Genomic DNA, 18,127 nt, shown 5'->3' with positions numbered 1-18,127 from the left:
TTATATTTGACTAAGTTTGACCAAACACATTTTGCTGCAAGTAATGCAGCCCCCCAGGGGTGTCAACCCCGGACACCCCCGGGGGTCCCTGCTCCTGGACCCCACCTCCACTGCACTAGCGGGGGTCATGCATGCACCCTGACCACCTATGGTTCTCACTGCTTCTCATTGCTTACAAAACACGAAAGCATACTTTAATATGCTGAATCTGACAAGAGATGAAACAGGTGATAATGTCTAACAACTTAAACCCTACCCTACATACTTAGTTGAGCCAGGTCTGTCTATTCTTGGCCCCCTCCCTTTTCCCTCTACACCAAATCTCTTCACCTTGTTGTTCATCAGTTTTGAGCAAATGTGTATAAAGTTTAGGATTACATTTGCCCTTGACACCACACCACGCAAGTTCCAGTCAGCGCCACACACTTTTATAGTAAATAGTAAACATTTTTATTATGTGGCTGCTAGCACAGTCTACACACTGTCAGAGCATATAACACCAACATTTCACACGCATATTGTAGGTCTAGTGAGCATGACAAATACATCTCTTGATTATTTCTGAATTTTGAAAGTCTCCTTTGTCGCATATTCATAATCCGAATCCTTTATTGTCACATCACACGATTAGGTGGGTAGGCCTACAGTGTTTTCAACATTGCGGTTACAGCAAGAGTTACAGTCGGAGAAAAAAGAGAACAGAGAAGAAAGGAACACAGAACAAGTCAAATAACCGGAAGGCACAGTCAAATCAAATATACAAAGTCCAGTATGCATAAGCTGCATGGCCACAAGCAGACGTTACAGGATAGATGGCACCAGAGGCGAATACTTCTTATAATAACCCTGTCTCTAACCCTAACCGCACGCCGAAGCCATGTAGTCGGAATGGCAGTGCTTCGGAATGCCACTCTGCTCCCGGGTAAAGATGCGTAAAAGGGGACAGCCCCCCCCCCCCCCCCAGTGGCCCCAGCCCCGCAAAAGTGTGACTATGTGACAAAAAGAAAGTCATGGGGGAGGGAAGCTCAGGGGTGCTAATTTGTGTGTTCCTATTTTGTTCATGGGTGTGCTCAAGCACCAACCCATGCACCCACATAGTTGGCACAGCTGGATGGCACTACGGAAGGCAGTGCCAGTAATGCTTATCTTGTGCAGGTGGAAAACCTGCTACATAAGAATCACAGTCCCATGTGCATGGCTAAAGTGGCATAGTGGGAATATGTTACTGAATACATGATGTACTGTATATTGTTGAGCAATACCAGTTAGTGGAAAAGGCAGTTTGTTTTAGCCTGAAAGCTAAACGAAAAGGAGAAATATGCAGTAGGGAATTTTGCAACGACACAGCCTGACAGAAAGCTGAGTTTGTTTTTTTATACTCGTGAGCACTGCACAGGCATGCTTTTAGAATTGAATTTGGTGGGTGTTCAGAAGATTGTCTTGTGTGTGTATACATGTGTGGGCTGCATTCCTGCTGCAGCATTATAGTTAGGAATCTAGCTACCATGGAAACCACTTAAATGCTGTACCTTTATCCCCAACAAAGTAGTCCGGCAGCCGGGGTTGGCGGGTGGGAAATGTGTTATATACGTAGTCTTTTTTATTGGCCTAAAATATTGTCTATATAGTATACATACATTCATGAATCCACTTGCTGGCCGGCTGTGGGTAGGGGTATTGGGTTTTTTTATTTAATAGGGGTTTCTTGTGACCCTACTATCCTGTATAAGGCGTATTTTGTGTATTCTGTGCAAAACTAATGCTTGGAATGGATTTAGAATCATGAAAACCCCCTAGTTTGACTTGTCACATGCTACTTAAAGCAAAAGGAAAGTTTGACATTTGTGCCTGCCCTGCCATAGGATGTTAATGATAGGGTCACAAGAAACCGCTATTAAAAAAGCCCAATACCCACAGCCGGTCTGCAAGTGGATTCCTGAATGTATGTTGTATATTGACAATATTTTAGGCCTATACCAAATGTCCCACTTTAAACAAAAGAAGCCTGTCGGCTGCCGGACTATATAGCCTAACTTCTGCTGCCATTCTGAAACCATGCCTTCTAAACCTTCTTTTAATAGCCAGCACAAGAGTTAGTATTTCCCGACCACATAAGACATTGTTAAATAAGCTGTTATTGCCTTTTGCTGTCTGAAGAAGGTTCATTAGCTATTGTTCAATATACAGACAGCTCAAGGAGGGTGATGGGTGAGGGATGATGCTAACAGACCCATCAGATTGGTACATCAATCGTAGACTACTATTTGTTTGGTAATTAAAACAAATTGCAATCTAGCATACTCCCCTGTACATGCTATTGTTCAATACAGACAGCTAGAGGGTGATGGGTGAGGGTGCTAACAGAACAAATTGCATACCGTTGTAAAATAGTAGTTCATAAATAACAATGATTATATTTGTATTGTTTTAGTCTGTAGTATCCACAGTTGTCCTGCTGCATACACTTATCTGTGTATTGTATGAAACTGGCAACACTTATCCGTGTTATCCATCCATCCATCCATCTTCAACCGCTTATCCGTAGTCGGTCGCGGGGGCAACAGCTCCACTAGAGTGCTCCAGACTTCCCTCTCCAGAGCAACATTAGTGACTTCCTCCTGGGGGATTCCAAGACGTTCCAAGGCCAGTGAGTCGATATGTTTCCTCCAACTGCGCCTTGGTCTGCCCGTGTTATATTATTATCCGTGTTATATTATTGCGAAATGTTCAGTAAACTATAAAAATAAAAAAAGAGCTCAAAAGGTATATTCAGTAAACTATAAAAAAAGAGCTCAAAGGGTAATCAAATGTATGCACACACACTCTGTGCAAACACTCAACTCACCCCGAGACAACTCACGTCCGCACTTTTTCGTCAGAGGTGGAAAAAGGGTGAGTTGTCTTGTTACCCATTTTTACCCTCAGCGACTAGTCTGTCTGTCTGCCTTCCTCTCTCTCTCTTTTGGGGGGGCTGGGTACCCCAAAATTACAGCGAAATGAAAACAAAATACCCCAAATTTATTTCGCGAAACGCACACGCAGCCCAGGAGGGCCCTGAAAATGTGTAGCCCGGGGGCTCTTGGGAGGGTAAATCCGGCCCTACTTGGGGTATCACATGTAATGCTAGGTCGGACACAGCTAGTGACGTTGTTTTCAGGCCATCTCGAGTTGGGGGTGCACAAATGCACACATCCTGTTTATGATGTGTGGAGTTAAAGGACCACTTCACCACTATCAACCCATCTTCATATAAATTGGTCCTCCCTAATGATCATAATAAAACACATTTCTTTCTACTCTGTCGGCTGGGGGGCAGTTCAGAAACCCATCCAGTGACATCGATGGGGAATCCAAACGAATACCAAACGACTCGCCCCTTTACCAACTTGCGATTTTTTTTAATGTAGTTAACAGTTAATTAATTTAGTATTTCCCTCCCTCTCTGAAATGATCTTGTATACAGATTTATTTGATTGTATAGTCGATCTCTATAAAGAATAGTTACTCAGAACTGTAACCAAAACGGGAACCAATTAAAAACAAAAAGCTGCCGGTTCCGTGAAAGCGCCAATGGTTCCAAGAATCTAGAAACGAACCAGTTCTAGAACCAATGTTTATTTGTTTGTTTGTTTTTTTGGTGGAAAGGGCCTGTCTGTCTGTACACTATACAGGCCCCTTTCCCACCAAAACGCTGTACTTGCAGTGATATAATAACTGTGTAAAGCGTTGAATGACCCTGAATAGTGAAGACACATACTTTCTATTATAATTTCTATTTTCTACCCATCATCCCCATCCTTCTCTTACGGAACCCAAATAGTTATAGGCTTTAGCTATTGAAGCAGATCTACAAGCTCATTGCACTACGAGCTTGTGGATCTGCTATTTCTGAAAAATCGTGAAAATGTGGCACAAATCTTTGAATATATTATATTCTTTCACAGCGAACGTTTTTAACTCAAATATTTGCTTCTGGGGGTCGCTGGAACAACATATTTTCAGATGGGGTTCGGCGGCCAATTACATAATATTTTTGGGGGTCCTTGACATGAAAATGTTTAAGAACGACTGACATAGAAACATGAGGTTTTTCAGATTTAGAAGACATTGTAGAATCGTCCTCAGGTCTAAATGGGTACCCACGACTATCCACCAGGGGGCTCATTGAGTAAGAGTACATTTCATTTTTCATTATGTTACACATTTGGAGCAAACCGAATTAAAAAACATGACGTGGAATGTAATGTAAACATTTAAACATAAACACAGTTGGCAAGAGTTATAGATACCCTATGAGAGAATCTGAACACGATTAAGGAATAAGGGCCCTTTATTCTCCACTGCACTGTTTCACGTTGTGGACATTGTATTTATAACGGCTATATTGAAATGATAATCTAACGTTATTTTAACAGTTGAGTTACAGTACATTTTATTGATTTTAAAATAAACGTGTAGGTAAAAAGAAAAAAAGTAGGTCATTTAATGACGTCAGAGTTGAGGAGGTCAGAGTTGAAAGTTGACAGGCAGTCACGTGGGTTGCAGTGGAAGCTTCGCGGGATTCTTGAAGTAATATTTTTATTTGATTTATTTGATACTTTTAACCACTTTTACTAAATATACCGTTAGAATATGAACGTCACTAAGAACAAGCAGACTAAGATACATTGCGCTAAAGACTTTAATACTGCATGTGAAGTGAACAGCTTGAGATATAATCCTCATTTAATAAATAAAATTACCATGCACGTCTCTTCAGCGTTCATTAATAGCCGACATTAATGCGACATTTTGTTGAAAACACGTCACTATGTAAAGTTTTAAAGAATAATGACGACGTGTTTGAATGATAGTCTTTACTGCCGAAACATGGATTGAATTAGCCTTTAGCTACTGTGTGTGTGTGTGTGTGTGTGTGTGTGTGTGTGTGTGTGTGTGTGTGTCTGCAATGCTAAGTTATGCTAACTCGTTCCTATAGTCACTGTTGTCAAGACTGTGTGTGTGTGTGTGTGTGTGTGTGTGTGTGTGTGTGTGTGTGTGTGTGTGTGTGTGTGTGTGTGTGTGTGTGTAGGCTGGCTGACACAGTGACACTGTACACATATTAGTCTCATATTCACTGTTAAGTGTGTAATAGTAATTCATCTGTGATACATCAACATGTATGTCTTTTTTGATTAATTGAACAAGGTGGACCCTTGTAAACAAGTGTAATGCTTTATTGGGTCGTCCACTCACAGTTAAGTCTCTTTGTATTGAGTTGTGCTTTCAATCAATGTATGTACGAGTATGAAGGACCCCCAATGGAAAAAAGTGAACTGTCCTTTCATGTGCTTTTTTCTGCACACTGTCCTATCTATCTATCTATCTATCTATCTATCTATCTATCTATCTATCTATCTATCGTGATAGAGTGACTGTACATAATTATTGATATAATATGCATTAATTTATATTAACTCCGTTAGACCAAGTGCAGATGTCTACTAAAGCAGTGCTTCCCAAACTCTTGACTTTCATGTCAAGGACCCCCAAAAGTGACATGTATTAGGCTATTAGGCCTGTGGACCCCCATTTGAAGAGATATGCCAGGGACCCCACACAAGAGAAGATTTCTTTTTTACAGCTCTAGCAGTGATTCTCAACCTGTTTAATTTCAAGGACCCCCACAGTTTGACATGCATTAGGGTACGGACCCCCCATTTAATGGAACCAAATGAACCCATTAGGGTCCATAGGGTACTGACAGACTTACGTATTTATTCTATTGTATTCTTATCTGTGTTTCATAATCATTCTTACGGCTTTTGCGTTTATGACACCTGAATTGTCCCGTCCAGGATCAATAAGGGTCTTTTTCTCTCTGTCTGACTGTGTGATTATTGGCTATAGACGACGTGAAATCACTGGAAAACCAAGATGGCAGAGAGGCCAGAGGACCTTAATCTTCCCAACGCGGTCATCACTCGCATTATCAAAGAAGCGGTGAGTTAAAATCATAGAGGGTTAAAATACATGAATTCCTAATGTCTTAAGGGCCTATTCTTAGTCCAGTTTTCAGTGAAGAGGTGACCACCGAAAGGTGGTTAGTAAAAACAGAGAGATGTGTTGTGTGGCATTGAAGCAGAATCACAGTCGATACATAATCTGTAGTATGATGATACTGTGGATTGACTATTATATATTTGTTCTATTATTATTATTACTACTAATAGACCGGTGCAGAAGGCTGCAAGTTGGAAATGCATGCACATGCACTGACCCAGTTATGCAGTGCCATTGTACCTGTTGTCGGAGTGCCTTTGTGCCGACATAGAGGGGCATATCGGTTGGATTGGTGCTTTTGAACAACCGGTATCTCCATATTTATTCCGATATGGCCATATCGGTCTGATTGGCAGTTGACAACCAGTGGTCCGGGGACCACCCGTGGTCCTTGAGGGAGTTCCAGGTGGTCCCCAGCTAAATGATGGGAGAGTCGGTAATGGATTGGACCCTTATATATCTTTAACTCTTGAGAGCGTAAAATGAAACCAAATGGACCCGTACGGATCCATTTGGTTTCATGTTGCGCTCTCAAGAGTTAAATCATTGTTAAATATCTGCATTATTTAATCTACAAGAAATGTATACAATTATATAATAAGAATTGTTATTTTGTCCAGTTTGCCTGTTATCTCTCCTAATGGTATCAACATTAATGCAGCATGGAATTGTGGACAACATCTTATCCAACAACAACAAAATATTCTGTCTTGGATCTGTGAGGTTAAACATCATCAAATGATGGTCCGTGGCGCAAATTCAGAATAAATAATGGTCATTGATGTGAAAAGGGTTGAAAACCACTGATCTATCTGACCGCCTCAACGCTGGGGACTGCACTCCCTGAGGGCGTGGGATAAGCCAGGGGTTCTCAATGTTTTTGGCTGGGGACCCCCAGAAATGCTTTGGTCAGGTCTTGCAAAAAAAAAACTTTTTTATATATAATTTGGGGACACCCCAAAATAATTTGGCGACCCCAGGTTGAGAACCCCTGCAAAGCTAACAAGCTTAGGTCAGTCAGTTGTTTTTGGCAAGCAATACCCTTGTTTGACGGGAGTACAAATTGAGCATTAATTGTCTAAAGTTCGAAACCTTATTTGTTTTAACAGCTACCAGATGGAGTGAATGTTTCAAAAGAAGCTAGGCGAGCCATTTCCCAAGCTGCCAGTGTGTTTGTGTTGTACGCAACATCATGGTAAGAAAATCGCAGTGTCATAATTATTGTGGGCTCGCTCCAGCGACTCTACAGCCATTTAGTTCTTTGCATCTAACTACTTCCACATACTTTGTACTAGAAATCTAGTTCAAACTTCAACATGTTCAGCTTTATGCAGTTGATTGTGTTTGTATTTTGTAAATGCTTTTGCATGAGGAAGGGTCAGATCTTTTAGGTTCACAGAGGTGCTCTCTGTGGTTGCTAGTTGCAGTGAATATGTCAGCATCCATCATCACGGCACAGGGTCAATGGTCCATTTTTGTTGTGATATTTAGTTTTACTTTTTCTTAGCTTTAATACATTTTCTGTACATCATTTACATTGTGGGTTGTCAGTGAGCCCACGCTATTTTCGCTATTTTTGTCCAAAAGTGCCCTCTTATGGGATTTCAGCCCCTGCCTCTCTAACCCTCTCCCTGCCGGTGTGTAACCGGCAGGCGCCAAACTACAGTGCCGTGACGAAGATCACTGGCTCCCCTATAAATGCCAGATCTGAGTTTAAGTTTCCTCCTAACCTACAAAATGTTACACAACCTAGCACCATTAAACATTATACTTGACTCAACTCGAGTTAGTTCCCTACGATCAAGCAATGCCGGTCTGTTAAAAACGACAGTATGTGATTAAGCCGCTTGTCTATATGTAATCATCTCCCTGCCCACATCCAACAGTCCAGCTCAGTCAACACATTCAAGAATAAGCTAAAAAAAAAACACAACTTTTTTGCATCAGCCTTTGACATCATCTAGTCTGAACCAAGCACTACATTATCCAGCTCATTGCTTTTTATTTGAAATGGCCAACGTCGTTTTTATGTGCGATTTGTAGAATGTGGATGTACCGTATTTGCAGTACTTTTGTGTACAGCCCTTTTGGGACATGTTTTGTGATATTGGGCTATAATCAATGGCATTAACTTGACTCAATTTCCCCCTCCGATAGCGCCAACAACTTTGCCATGAAAGCCAAACGGAAAACACTGAATGCAGGAGATGTCTTGGCAGCGATGGAGGAGATGGAGTTTGAGCGATTCCTGGAGCCTCTAAGAGAAGCCTTGGAAGGTAACGGTATATATATATATATATATATTTGCATCATTGCTAGGAGCTGTGCAACTTCTTTTAAACATCCCTGTGTTTATGACAATGGCAAATATCTAGATTTGAAACCCTCAGGGGCCATTAGACCACTACACATTTTCTCTGCAACCTTTCTGATGCTAAATGTATGGTCCGAGACTGAAAATAGCCCATCTACAAGTTCACAACGTGTCATGGATGTATCACGTTGTGAGCTTATTGACCGGTCGTACAACTAGTATTTGGGCACCCTGAATTTAGGCTTTAATTGATACATTTTAGTGAAAAAGTGTTTAATCCTGTAGATCACTAATGTACACCGTAACTAATTGCTAATATTTGTTTTGTTCCCTAACAGTATACAAGAAGGGCCAGAAGGGGAAGAAAGAGGTGTCCGAGCAGAAGCGCAAAGACAAGGAGAAGAAGAATGACGCAGAGCACGATAAGAGCAGGGAGGAGGAAGAGGAGGAGCGCATGGACGAGGAGCCGGAGGGGGAGAATGAAGCAGAGGAAGAGGAAGTGGACAACTAGGGACAGGCTGCTGCTTCTGGACTCTCATAACTCTGGGAGTATTCAAATACGGACGGGTCCATTTGGTTCCATTTCAATTTGGTATTTTAAGTCCGACGTCATTTTGTAAGTCCTATGTTACGTCCGGGTCCAAGTGGCACCATCTCCCGTCCATTGTAAATAGAATATCTAAACGCGTGAGTCTTTTTTCAATGACGGTATTTTTCAGAAAGGAAGCCATTACAATGCTTCCAACTCGAGTAGAATTAATAATGTTCTGTATGACAAAGAAAATATATGTGGAGACAAATACTATTATCATTATTATTGAAGGTGGTAACAGTCCATTTGCTCAGTACAATATTTCGGGGGGAAATTTTTGAATGTGTGCAGGGTTGAGTATGTTGAATCTAGTTTGCGTAAATGAGGATTTAGTTGACACAATGAAATAAAATGGTGATAATATTCATTGTGTTTAGTTTAGGGAGTGTACAATTAGGTTTCACAGCAGTGACGACCTGGATCTCCGTCTACACTACAATGTTTCTGAAATGTAACGTTACCACCTTCTCTGTGGAACCTTAGTGTCCCTTTTCTAGGCATGTCAGACATTGAGATTTGGTGTAGAGGGAAGAAATTAGGTAGCCACGTATAGATGCCCGGGGTACCCTGGTCAACAAATGATTTAGGGTTTAAAGTGGTTAAAGACATGACTTATCGGTAATACTGCATCAATGCTACAATTAAACAGATTACTCTACACGGATGGTTTAGGGTTTGTTCTTCACTTGAAGGGTAACCTCCTGAAATTACATTGTATTGTGAGGATGTACAACCCTGCATTTTATGTGGCACCAAGAGTGCGAGCACCTCGAGACAATGTATTTGGAAGTTATTTTCGATTCTCACCTGCAGAATTTAGGTTACAATTAGTCACCGTTTCATTTTAGCTGATCTTGCTGTAAAATAGTTCTCAAATGAAGCACAGCGTTTTGCTTTGTCCAATAAGGTTTCACAATTCCCAGCTTGTATCATGTTCGTTATGGTTTGTTTTTCTTTTGTACTTTGAAGATGCATATTACATTTGATTAAGAAAATTGTTGGTTGGGCAACTATCTAATTGCAAGGTCAAGGTTTGTTAAAGACTACCTTCACCTGACTCATGTGTTTATCTTCTGTCTACACTAATACTTTGTGCATAAGCTGGTTGATATCTTAAGTGTATGCACTGTAGTCATTCAGAGGTAAACAAGCAGCACTGAAGTTAATTAACCTAGTCATTTATGCCCAATTTACTGTGTTGCACACCCAAAATATAGCAATTAAAAGCTCACATGACTGTCCTGTATACTTGGAGTTCCTGACAAAATGTAATAACGGTATGAAGAGCAGTGAGATGCTGGATTGGTGACAATATCTTTGTAAACCAATTCTTCTGGGGAAAGAAACAAATCAGTTATTTCGACCTCATGTGTTGACCATGAGGTAATTTGCTATGGCAAAGTTTCTTACGTTTGCAGAGCCAATAACATTTGTACTTTTGTAGAACTGAAATACTTTTTCAATAAAGATTTTGTACAAGAAAGTGAACAAATTATTGAAGCATGTCCCAGTTAGCTGCATCTGGTTGGATTATGGCCAGTCTCAATCACTTTATGGTCATGCAGATTTTTGCCACCAATCAAATGGTTTCTTGAAAGCAACAGAATAAGCTGGGGATAAAGCAAACCATGACGTGCTCATTCAACTTTTATCAATGTTTCCCCAGTAAGTTGTTCAATAATTGGACTCAATGGCCATCACAGGTTTGAAGTTCTACTCAGGATGATCTGTAGTAGCAACTCCCATAGCAATATTTGGCATATTTGTTGGTACAGCAGCCACAACATTCCTGACCAAGTCACCATGTCAGATCATATACTAACCCAATATGAACAAGAATGATGTCATCCACAGGTTCACGGAAGTACTCTATGGAGAATAACATTCAATCGTCTCAAGAAAAAAAATAAACAAACTGTCTCTGCGATGTTGTCGGGGAGGTGTCTGTATCGTTTGATAGTCAGTCACTCATATGATAGTCGGTTTCTAAAATTTAACTAATTCAACAGCAGTAATATTAGTGTTCTGTGTGTTACGACTAAGAATGATTCTCATTTTTCAAACGCACTTATACGAGGTGATCTAAAATACCCCTACGAGGATTACAATGCAAATACTTAGGAATTGGCACCATCTGATATTTACGTCAGACTCCGGTGCTCTATAAAATGTTCATTTGATATCACTGGCTTTAAATTAAACCCCAATATGAACAAGAATGTCCAGCCGTAAAATGTTCACTTGATGTCACTGGTATAAAAATGAATAAAAAGCCTTTAACACAGGATGGTCATGTTTTGTAAACAAATTTATTTTTGCTCCCATTTACTCCGATGGGCACTCAACCTTGCCAGCATTGATGTCATCAATGACATCATGAGGAGGACGGCCATCAATGGTGCAGCCCACAGACTGGGCGGTACCAAGAATCTCCTTGATGGTTCCTGAAGGATGAGAAGATTTAAGACAAGATTAGACTTTTAAACCAAACTACCTGCAGTTTGTTTTTGTTTCTGAGAAACTCATGTTCCAGGCCTTTCGGCACAGAGTTGCCCATTAATGTAGGCAGCCATGCTTCCTAGAGCTGGGTCAATTTCAGCCTCCACTGGATTATACTCAGTCACTCTGACAGACAGGTATAGTGGCGGGAGGCTCAGCCATATGATCCTCAAAATACTAGAGCCTGATTAACCCATTTAGACCCGAGCTCGATTCTACAAATGTCTTTTTTGTAGAAAGGTTTTCTGAAAAACCTCATGTTTCTATGCCAGTGGTTTTCAAACCTTTACATGTCAAGGACCCTCAAAAATATGAAATTGGCTGACCCATCTGAAAATATGTTGTTCCAGTGACCTCCCAGAAGCAAAGATTATAGTTGAAATCTTCTGAAATATAAAGATTTGCGCCAAATTCTAAAATAGCAGACCTACAAGCTCGTAGCGTGGCACTCTGTGCCACACTGAGCTTGTAGATCTGCTATTTAGTATATATAAAGTATAACATAATGCTTAAAACAGCAAAAGGGGTTCCCGCCCAGAAGGGATTCATTACGACTTTTTGATTTTTATTGTAAATTATGCAGCCGGTTTCCCGATCATCATAGCTGAGGTTTTCCAAGATTCAAAATGTTCACAATAGCAGATCCAACAAGCTTGCAATGCATCGCTATGCCAACAGCTTGTAGATAGGCTGTGTTTATGAATATAGCTTAAGTAGCTCATAAATTGAAGTTCCGTTTGTGTATTTTATATTTACTTGTCTGCTTGTTCATTAAAAGTTAAAATTATATATGAATAAGAGCATTTTACGTACCAGAGAGCTCCCTGGCAATGGAGCGATGCCTCATGGTACGAGCAACGGTCACAATCTCGTCAAAGGTCACACTCCCACTGTGCTTGACTGTAAGCAAAGAAAAATGTGTTAAAACTTCAACGTGTCATATTCAAAGAGAAATTGCATGTGCTTACTTTAATTCGAAACGTTTTAGCTCCCTATCCCCACATAGAGGCACAAAGTGTGAAACAATGGGTGTTCCAGGCCTTTCGGCACAGAGTTGCCCATTGATGTAGGCAGTCCTGCTTCCTAGAGCTGGGTCTATCTGAGCCTCCACTGGATTATACTCAGTCACTCTGACAGACAGGCATAGTGGCGGGAGGCTGCCATACAATACAATTATTAATGATCTCAAGTGCTAGTGTTGAACTTACTGTTCTTGACCTTCTTCCTGTCACGAGGAGGCTCCTTCAGGGCCTTGATGATCAGTGCCGAGGCAGATGGAACCACCTCAATCTAACAAAGAAAACAAAACAAAAATTGGCATCATGCTGGAAACTAGTCAAGCTCCATAAAAGTCACCATCATTCCAGAAAGATTCTTCATTCACTCTGAACCAAGAATACCTATATGGATGGATGCATAATGGAAGAGTGGAAGAGCTCAGAAGATGTGAGAACTAAGCATCCATGTTTCTACGTACCGCTGCCTGCCTGTTCTGGATGGTCAGCTTGACCGTGATCCTCAGACCCTTCCAGTCACCGGTGGCCTTGGCGATGTCATCACCAACTTTCTTGGGAGACTGAAAAACAGCACAGGAGCGAGGGCCTCGTTTTCAAACTGTTCACATAAATCCCCCAAATGCGTTAAGATAAAAGACTAAATTGTCCTTAAAGCCACCCCCACATGTAGTCTAGAGACCTTTATCTCCAGTGTTTTATATATTCAAAGATTTGCACCACATTTCACGATTTTCTCAAAAATAGCAGACCTACAAGCTTGGTGCCGTGCTACGAGCTTGTAGATCTGCTATTTTTCAATAGCTAAAGTATAACATCATGCGTAAAACACCAAAATGTTCCAGGCCTTTCGGCACAGAGTTGCCCATTGATGTAGGCAGCCCTGCTTCCTAGAGCTGGGTCTATCTAAGCCTCCACTGGATTATACTCAGTCACTCTGACAGACAGGCATAGTGGCGGGAGGCTATCGGTTTCATATAAAATTATGTTAAGTGCAACTCACCAGACCCAGTGGTCCAATTTTGGGGGCCAGGGCTGATGTAGCTCCAACCTCTCCTCCTGTGCACCTCATGTACACTGTTGGAAAAAATATACAATTGCCAGATTACATACCATTGATAGTACATGAAACCCCTCACAAGATGGTGCTGTATTTAGTGTACAGCAACCGCTTTGAAATGAGCTTTATAAAATAATTACTGTACTGTCCACTCAACAGTTCCTCAAGCTAACAGACTAAATACATTTTCCACATACAAGAAATTGCATTCATTCAGGAAGCCAAACTTAAATGTCCACCTACAAGTTTGATAGGTTAATAATTAGGTTCCCCTCATCCTATTTTTTTGTAAAAAACTCTCAAAGGTTAAACCACTATATTCTGATGCTATAGTGTTTTTCAGCAACAGTGGTCTCCCCATCTCTCAAAACTCTTTAAACAGAAAATATTAGGACATATTTCAGCCAATTAGCTTAATATTTAGTGTTGCAGTTCCAATTTTGTTTGCCAATTTCTTTGTAATCACTTACAATTCCACTCGTTTACTGTATCCTGACTGCATTCTCTACCCTGATTGGATAAAATTGGTATCCAAGTTTCAGTTTGTTTATTTTTATTTTTTATCTGGACAGACTCCTGTTACTGAACAAACTCTAAAAGCAATGAGTACTCTCACTATAGAGCTTTTTAAAAGTTAATTTAACTAAAGAAAATCACTTGCATGACCTTTAAACATTAGAACTGGGCAATATATGAGATATGAAACTAGGGATTTCGGACATCACAATATCATGGTTTTAAAGGGCTATAGTGCAGTCAAGTCCATGTCATTTTCATAAATTACCAGATTGTTCCATTATTCACTTATGTTCAAGCCGTAGCACTTGCCCTAGCCTAGCCCCTTAGATAGACAGCACTAGAATTGCATTCATGTAGTCATAGCACTTTATAGTACACATGTATATTGTATAATATATAATATAGTATAGTATGTATAGTTGACATAGATACTCCACTGTTACGTTCTTAGCTTATACACGATTCATGATAACTACTTTTTATATATGTGATGTATGACATGCTGTTTTCGCTTAAATGTAAGTCGCTCTGGATCAAGAGCGTCTGCTAAATGCCTAAATTGTAAGCCTTAATGCCAAAAAAGCCCATGCTAAAGTGTGCAAGCATCCCAAGTCATGATCCACACAATATAGTATTGGTAAACTACAGCATATCTATGCACTCATGACTGCATCTGATGGTTTTACCCTTTTAGACCAGACACAGATTAAAAGAAAAAGGCTTCTAACTCCTAAAAGTTTTCTGAAAAACCTGTTTCCTTCAGTGGCTCAACCTTTTCCCTGTTGACTAAAATTATCTGCATTTGGCCGCAGACCATCTGGAAATATGTTGTTCCCGGGACCCCCCAAGAAGCATAGATTTGAGTTAAAGAATGCATACATTAAGATTTGCGGCACATTTTTCAAAAATAGCAATGTACAAGCTTGCGCCATGAGCTTGTAGGGGGTTCCACTTCCAGGTGGTCCCCAGCTAAATGGAGTAACCACATTTGGTTTCATTATTATGCTTCGTTAAACATCTGCATTACTTAATTTACAAGAAGCCTAGACAATTAGAGAATGTAGAATTGTTATTTTCGTCAACGTTTGCCTGTTTTAATCACATCAATAAAGCATTGAAGTGTGGACAAAATCTTAAGTATGCAAGGCTAAATCGTATCAAATGCTGAATAAATGGGCCTTGATTATGAAAAGGGTAGTAGACCAAAGTCACAGAAAAGCCCATTTCTCAATCCTCCCCAGTTTTCTAGTACATGAATGGTTTGTTTTGCGTTGGGAATAAAAGATTATATTTGTAATTCATGGCAGAGCAGGATGAGATTTGTCTTGTGGAAATTTAGTTTTGCATGTACTGTTCTGGCAGTGAAATTAAAATAAGTGCTTCAAACCCATTTTGATAATCATATTCACATTACTAATTCGCTAAATGAATTTAACAAGGTTTTTAAATACAAAGATTCCCAAAACAAAAACCAAGTGGATGCCCCTCAAAGGTAAAGTTGATTCATAGCCTTTGCCATGCCTGTCTTGTGAAATGTGAATTTAGTTCTTTTGACAGAGCTTCAGCCACATTCTGCTCATTTTAACTTTGCCATTTTAACCATGCACCTTCAAGCAAAAACACATTTAACACACTTAAGTTGACCCCCCCCCCCCAATCATAAATGTGCATAAAAATAACGCATCTGGATTTCTAGTAAGCGTTGGGACGCTAGTATGACACTATTTAACAGTACTCATGTTGCATGACAACCACGAGGTGTCGCTCGCTGCTCAGAAATGTGCGTCGCTGTAGTAACTCTAGGCTCAGTCAAAATGGTTATAATAAATACATGGTCTAATAAAGGCGTGTTGACCTAGTGCGATTCCACACTCATCAAATGTGAACGTAACGACATGTTCATACGGTTTATAATTATCTCTAGTAAATGTGAAAGGAAAAATTACACCTTAGTGGTTTTCAAAACCAGTGGTCATTGAGGGGGTTCCAGGTGGTGCACTCTGCCTAGCCCTGCAGAAACTTAGCCCCGTTTCTGGCGCTCGCTGCATTTACAAGATTTCCGTATATATAAACATTCAGATTTCAAATATAAAGTACTCACAATTTGTCCCACGGGTGTTAGTTAGTAGCAGCGCCAGCGATTAGAATTGCTGCATCCCGCGTTGTTTAATAAAAAGCATTTTTGTCCGAGCGCCCCGGCTACTTTTTTCAAACGGGGCTCGTTTAGGAAATCCACAGTTGCACACCGGGAGCGCACTCGCCTATTAGTCTGTATTGGCAGGGCGGTCAGCGTACCTATACCGAACACACCGAGTGCCACCCTCCTCCCGACCGATAGGGGCGCGTAGTTGAAAGCCAATGGCAAAATAACACCTCGGATAAAAATGCTTTTTATTAAACAACGCGGGATGCAGAAATTCTAATCGCTGGAGCTGCTACTAACCAACACCCGTGGGACAAATTGTGAGTACTTTATATTTGAAATCTGAATGTTTATATATACGGAAATCTTGTAAATGCAGCGTTCGCCAAAAACAGGGTAAAGTTTCTTCATGACTCTCGTATGAATAAGAGTCATGAACCATGGCTACACTCTGCCCAGCTAAATGATGGGGTTGGTAATCAAATCCCTTAAAGATTTTTAACTCTTGGTAACATAAACATATTTCACGCTCTCAAGTGTTAAATTATTGTTAAACATCTGGCATTACTTAATTTACAAGAAGTCTACACAATTAGAGAATGTGGAAGAATTGTTATTTTTGATAAAGTTTGCCCAAAGCATGGAATTATGGACAAAATCTTATATTGTGTCTGAGAGGATAAATGTCATCAGATGGTGGTCCGTGGCTCAAAAGCCCAATAAATAATAGACCTTGATATAAAACAGGTTGAAAAGCTACTGAGCTAGGATGCTAATGCTAACGTGACTGAGTCCCGAGCTGCTCACGCTCAGACAGACCCCACGTGGTCCGCAGCTTTACTTACCCAACAGCTCCTGTACAACGGCATATAAAACGTCTCATTACCGTGGCCGTCAGTACATAAAACATAATGTTTTATTAATCAAATAAACCTTAAAACACCATCCCTTTCCACGTTCTGGTGGTGTAACCATCATGTGCGGTGGGCGTACTGAGCGCAGACCAGACGCCGCCATCTTGACTTTAGAAAAATACCTCTAAAAACAAAAATCTCTAACAAACATACCAACTTTAATCTCAAGGGGGTCGAATTTGGGAGGCATGTTGATTCAGTTGACGCTTGGTTCTGCAGGTTGTCACTGGTTGTTAAATGGTGAGGGTGTCGGATGAACCCAGATAAGGGACGACCGATCACTGTTGCACCTTCACCGCTAAGAGAAGAAAGGAAAGAGCGAGCAGAGAGGCCACACGTCTTTATATACCACCACCAAGTAACGCGAGACTTGTACAGTGTTGCCAACACTGTACACTGGGGGGGGGGGGGGGGGGGGATAACCGACCAGGTTATCCCAAAAGAAGCCTGACTACTTAATATAACTAGCCTATTTTCAAAACAATCATGGAAAACATAAAATGTGACAAAATGTTGAATATTCTTTGAAACATTATAACAAGAACACAAATCTTGTATGGGGGTTCCTGGCTGGCAAAATCTTTTTTTGATGTAGAGGGTCTTTATTTCATTTGGCGGCAGGACAAATACATTGATTGATTGAAATATGTATTAACAGTTTGCAGAATTACAGTACATTTCAAGCACAAACTCAATACAAAGACTTTTAACTGTGAGTGGACGAGCCAATTAAGCATTACACTTGTTTACATTAATCAGGGGGTCCTTGACATGAAAATGTGTGAGAATCACTGGTTTAAAAAAACATTAGGAAACATGCCTAAACTAGAAAAAGTGCCCTTCCGGGCACAGGTCTCCACCAGGTTATCCACAGATCCGTGCAGTTAGAGGTAAAAACACTTTTTGGCCAGTTATAGCGCCACCTTGAGGCTGAGTTGAAATTGTTCATGTGGCATTTCGTCCTCGGCCTAGTGGGAATGTGGGTGCACAATTTCACGGAAATCACGCGATGTGTTCATGATTTGCAGCAT

The 18,127-nt window shown here is 40.6% G+C and overlaps 2 protein-coding genes across 2 annotated transcripts; one reads left to right on the top strand and one right to left on the bottom strand.

Moving 5' to 3' along the window:
• Nucleotides 1–4,517: 4,517 nt before the first annotated feature.
• pole3 (polymerase (DNA directed), epsilon 3 (p17 subunit)) lies at nucleotides 4,518–9,733 on the top strand. The gene is made up of 5 exons (XM_083760038.1): nucleotides 4,518–4,569; nucleotides 5,890–5,982; nucleotides 7,152–7,237; nucleotides 8,200–8,318; nucleotides 8,695–9,733. Exons 2-5 carry the CDS (start codon nucleotides 5,917–5,919, stop codon nucleotides 8,865–8,867), a joined length of 444 nt encoding a protein of 147 aa, XP_083616164.1. The 5' UTR covers nucleotides 4,518–4,569; nucleotides 5,890–5,916; the 3' UTR covers nucleotides 8,868–9,733.
• Nucleotides 9,734–11,238: 1,505 nt separating this feature from the next.
• Nucleotides 11,239–17,402, bottom strand: rpl12 (ribosomal protein L12). Its single transcript, XM_083760037.1, has 6 exons — nucleotides 17,250–17,402; nucleotides 13,464–13,537; nucleotides 12,925–13,023; nucleotides 12,656–12,737; nucleotides 12,261–12,347; nucleotides 11,239–11,392 (listed from the first exon to the last, which is right to left on the bottom strand). The coding sequence occupies exons 1-6, from the start codon at nucleotides 17,284–17,286 to the stop codon at nucleotides 11,274–11,276; spliced, it is 498 nt and encodes a 165-aa protein (XP_083616163.1). The 5' UTR covers nucleotides 17,287–17,402; the 3' UTR covers nucleotides 11,239–11,273.
• Between the last annotated feature and the right edge of the window lie 725 nt (nucleotides 17,403–18,127).

Source organism: Protomyctophum parallelum (assembly GCF_964188405.1).
Source record: "Protomyctophum parallelum genome assembly, chromosome: 2".
Taxonomy (NCBI): domain Eukaryota; kingdom Metazoa; phylum Chordata; class Actinopteri; order Myctophiformes; family Myctophidae; genus Protomyctophum; species Protomyctophum parallelum.
Note: the sequence above shows the minus strand (reverse complement) of the source record. Positions and strands in the feature narration are given on the sequence as shown.

Coding starts and splice junctions, on each gene's coding strand:
- rpl12 (XM_083760037.1), bottom strand. CDS start 17,286: ATGCCTCCCAAATTCGACCCCCTTGAGATTAAAGTTG. Junction 12,738..12,924: donor TCCAGAACAGGCAGGCAGCG/GTACGTAGAAAC, acceptor TTTCTTTGTTAG/ATTGAGGTGGTTCCATCTGC. Junction 12,348..12,655: donor CAGGAAGAAGGTCAAGAACA/GTAAGTTCAACA, acceptor CTTTGCTTACAG/TCAAGCACAGTGGGAGTGTG.
- pole3 (XM_083760038.1), top strand. CDS start 5,917: ATGGCAGAGAGGCCAGAGGACCTTAATCTTCCCAACGCGGTCATCACT. Junction 7,238..8,199: donor GTGTTGTACGCAACATCATG/GTAAGAAAATCG, acceptor CCCCTCCGATAG/CGCCAACAACTTTGCCATGA. Junction 8,319..8,694: donor TCTAAGAGAAGCCTTGGAAG/GTAACGGTATAT, acceptor GTTCCCTAACAG/TATACAAGAAGGGCCAGAAG.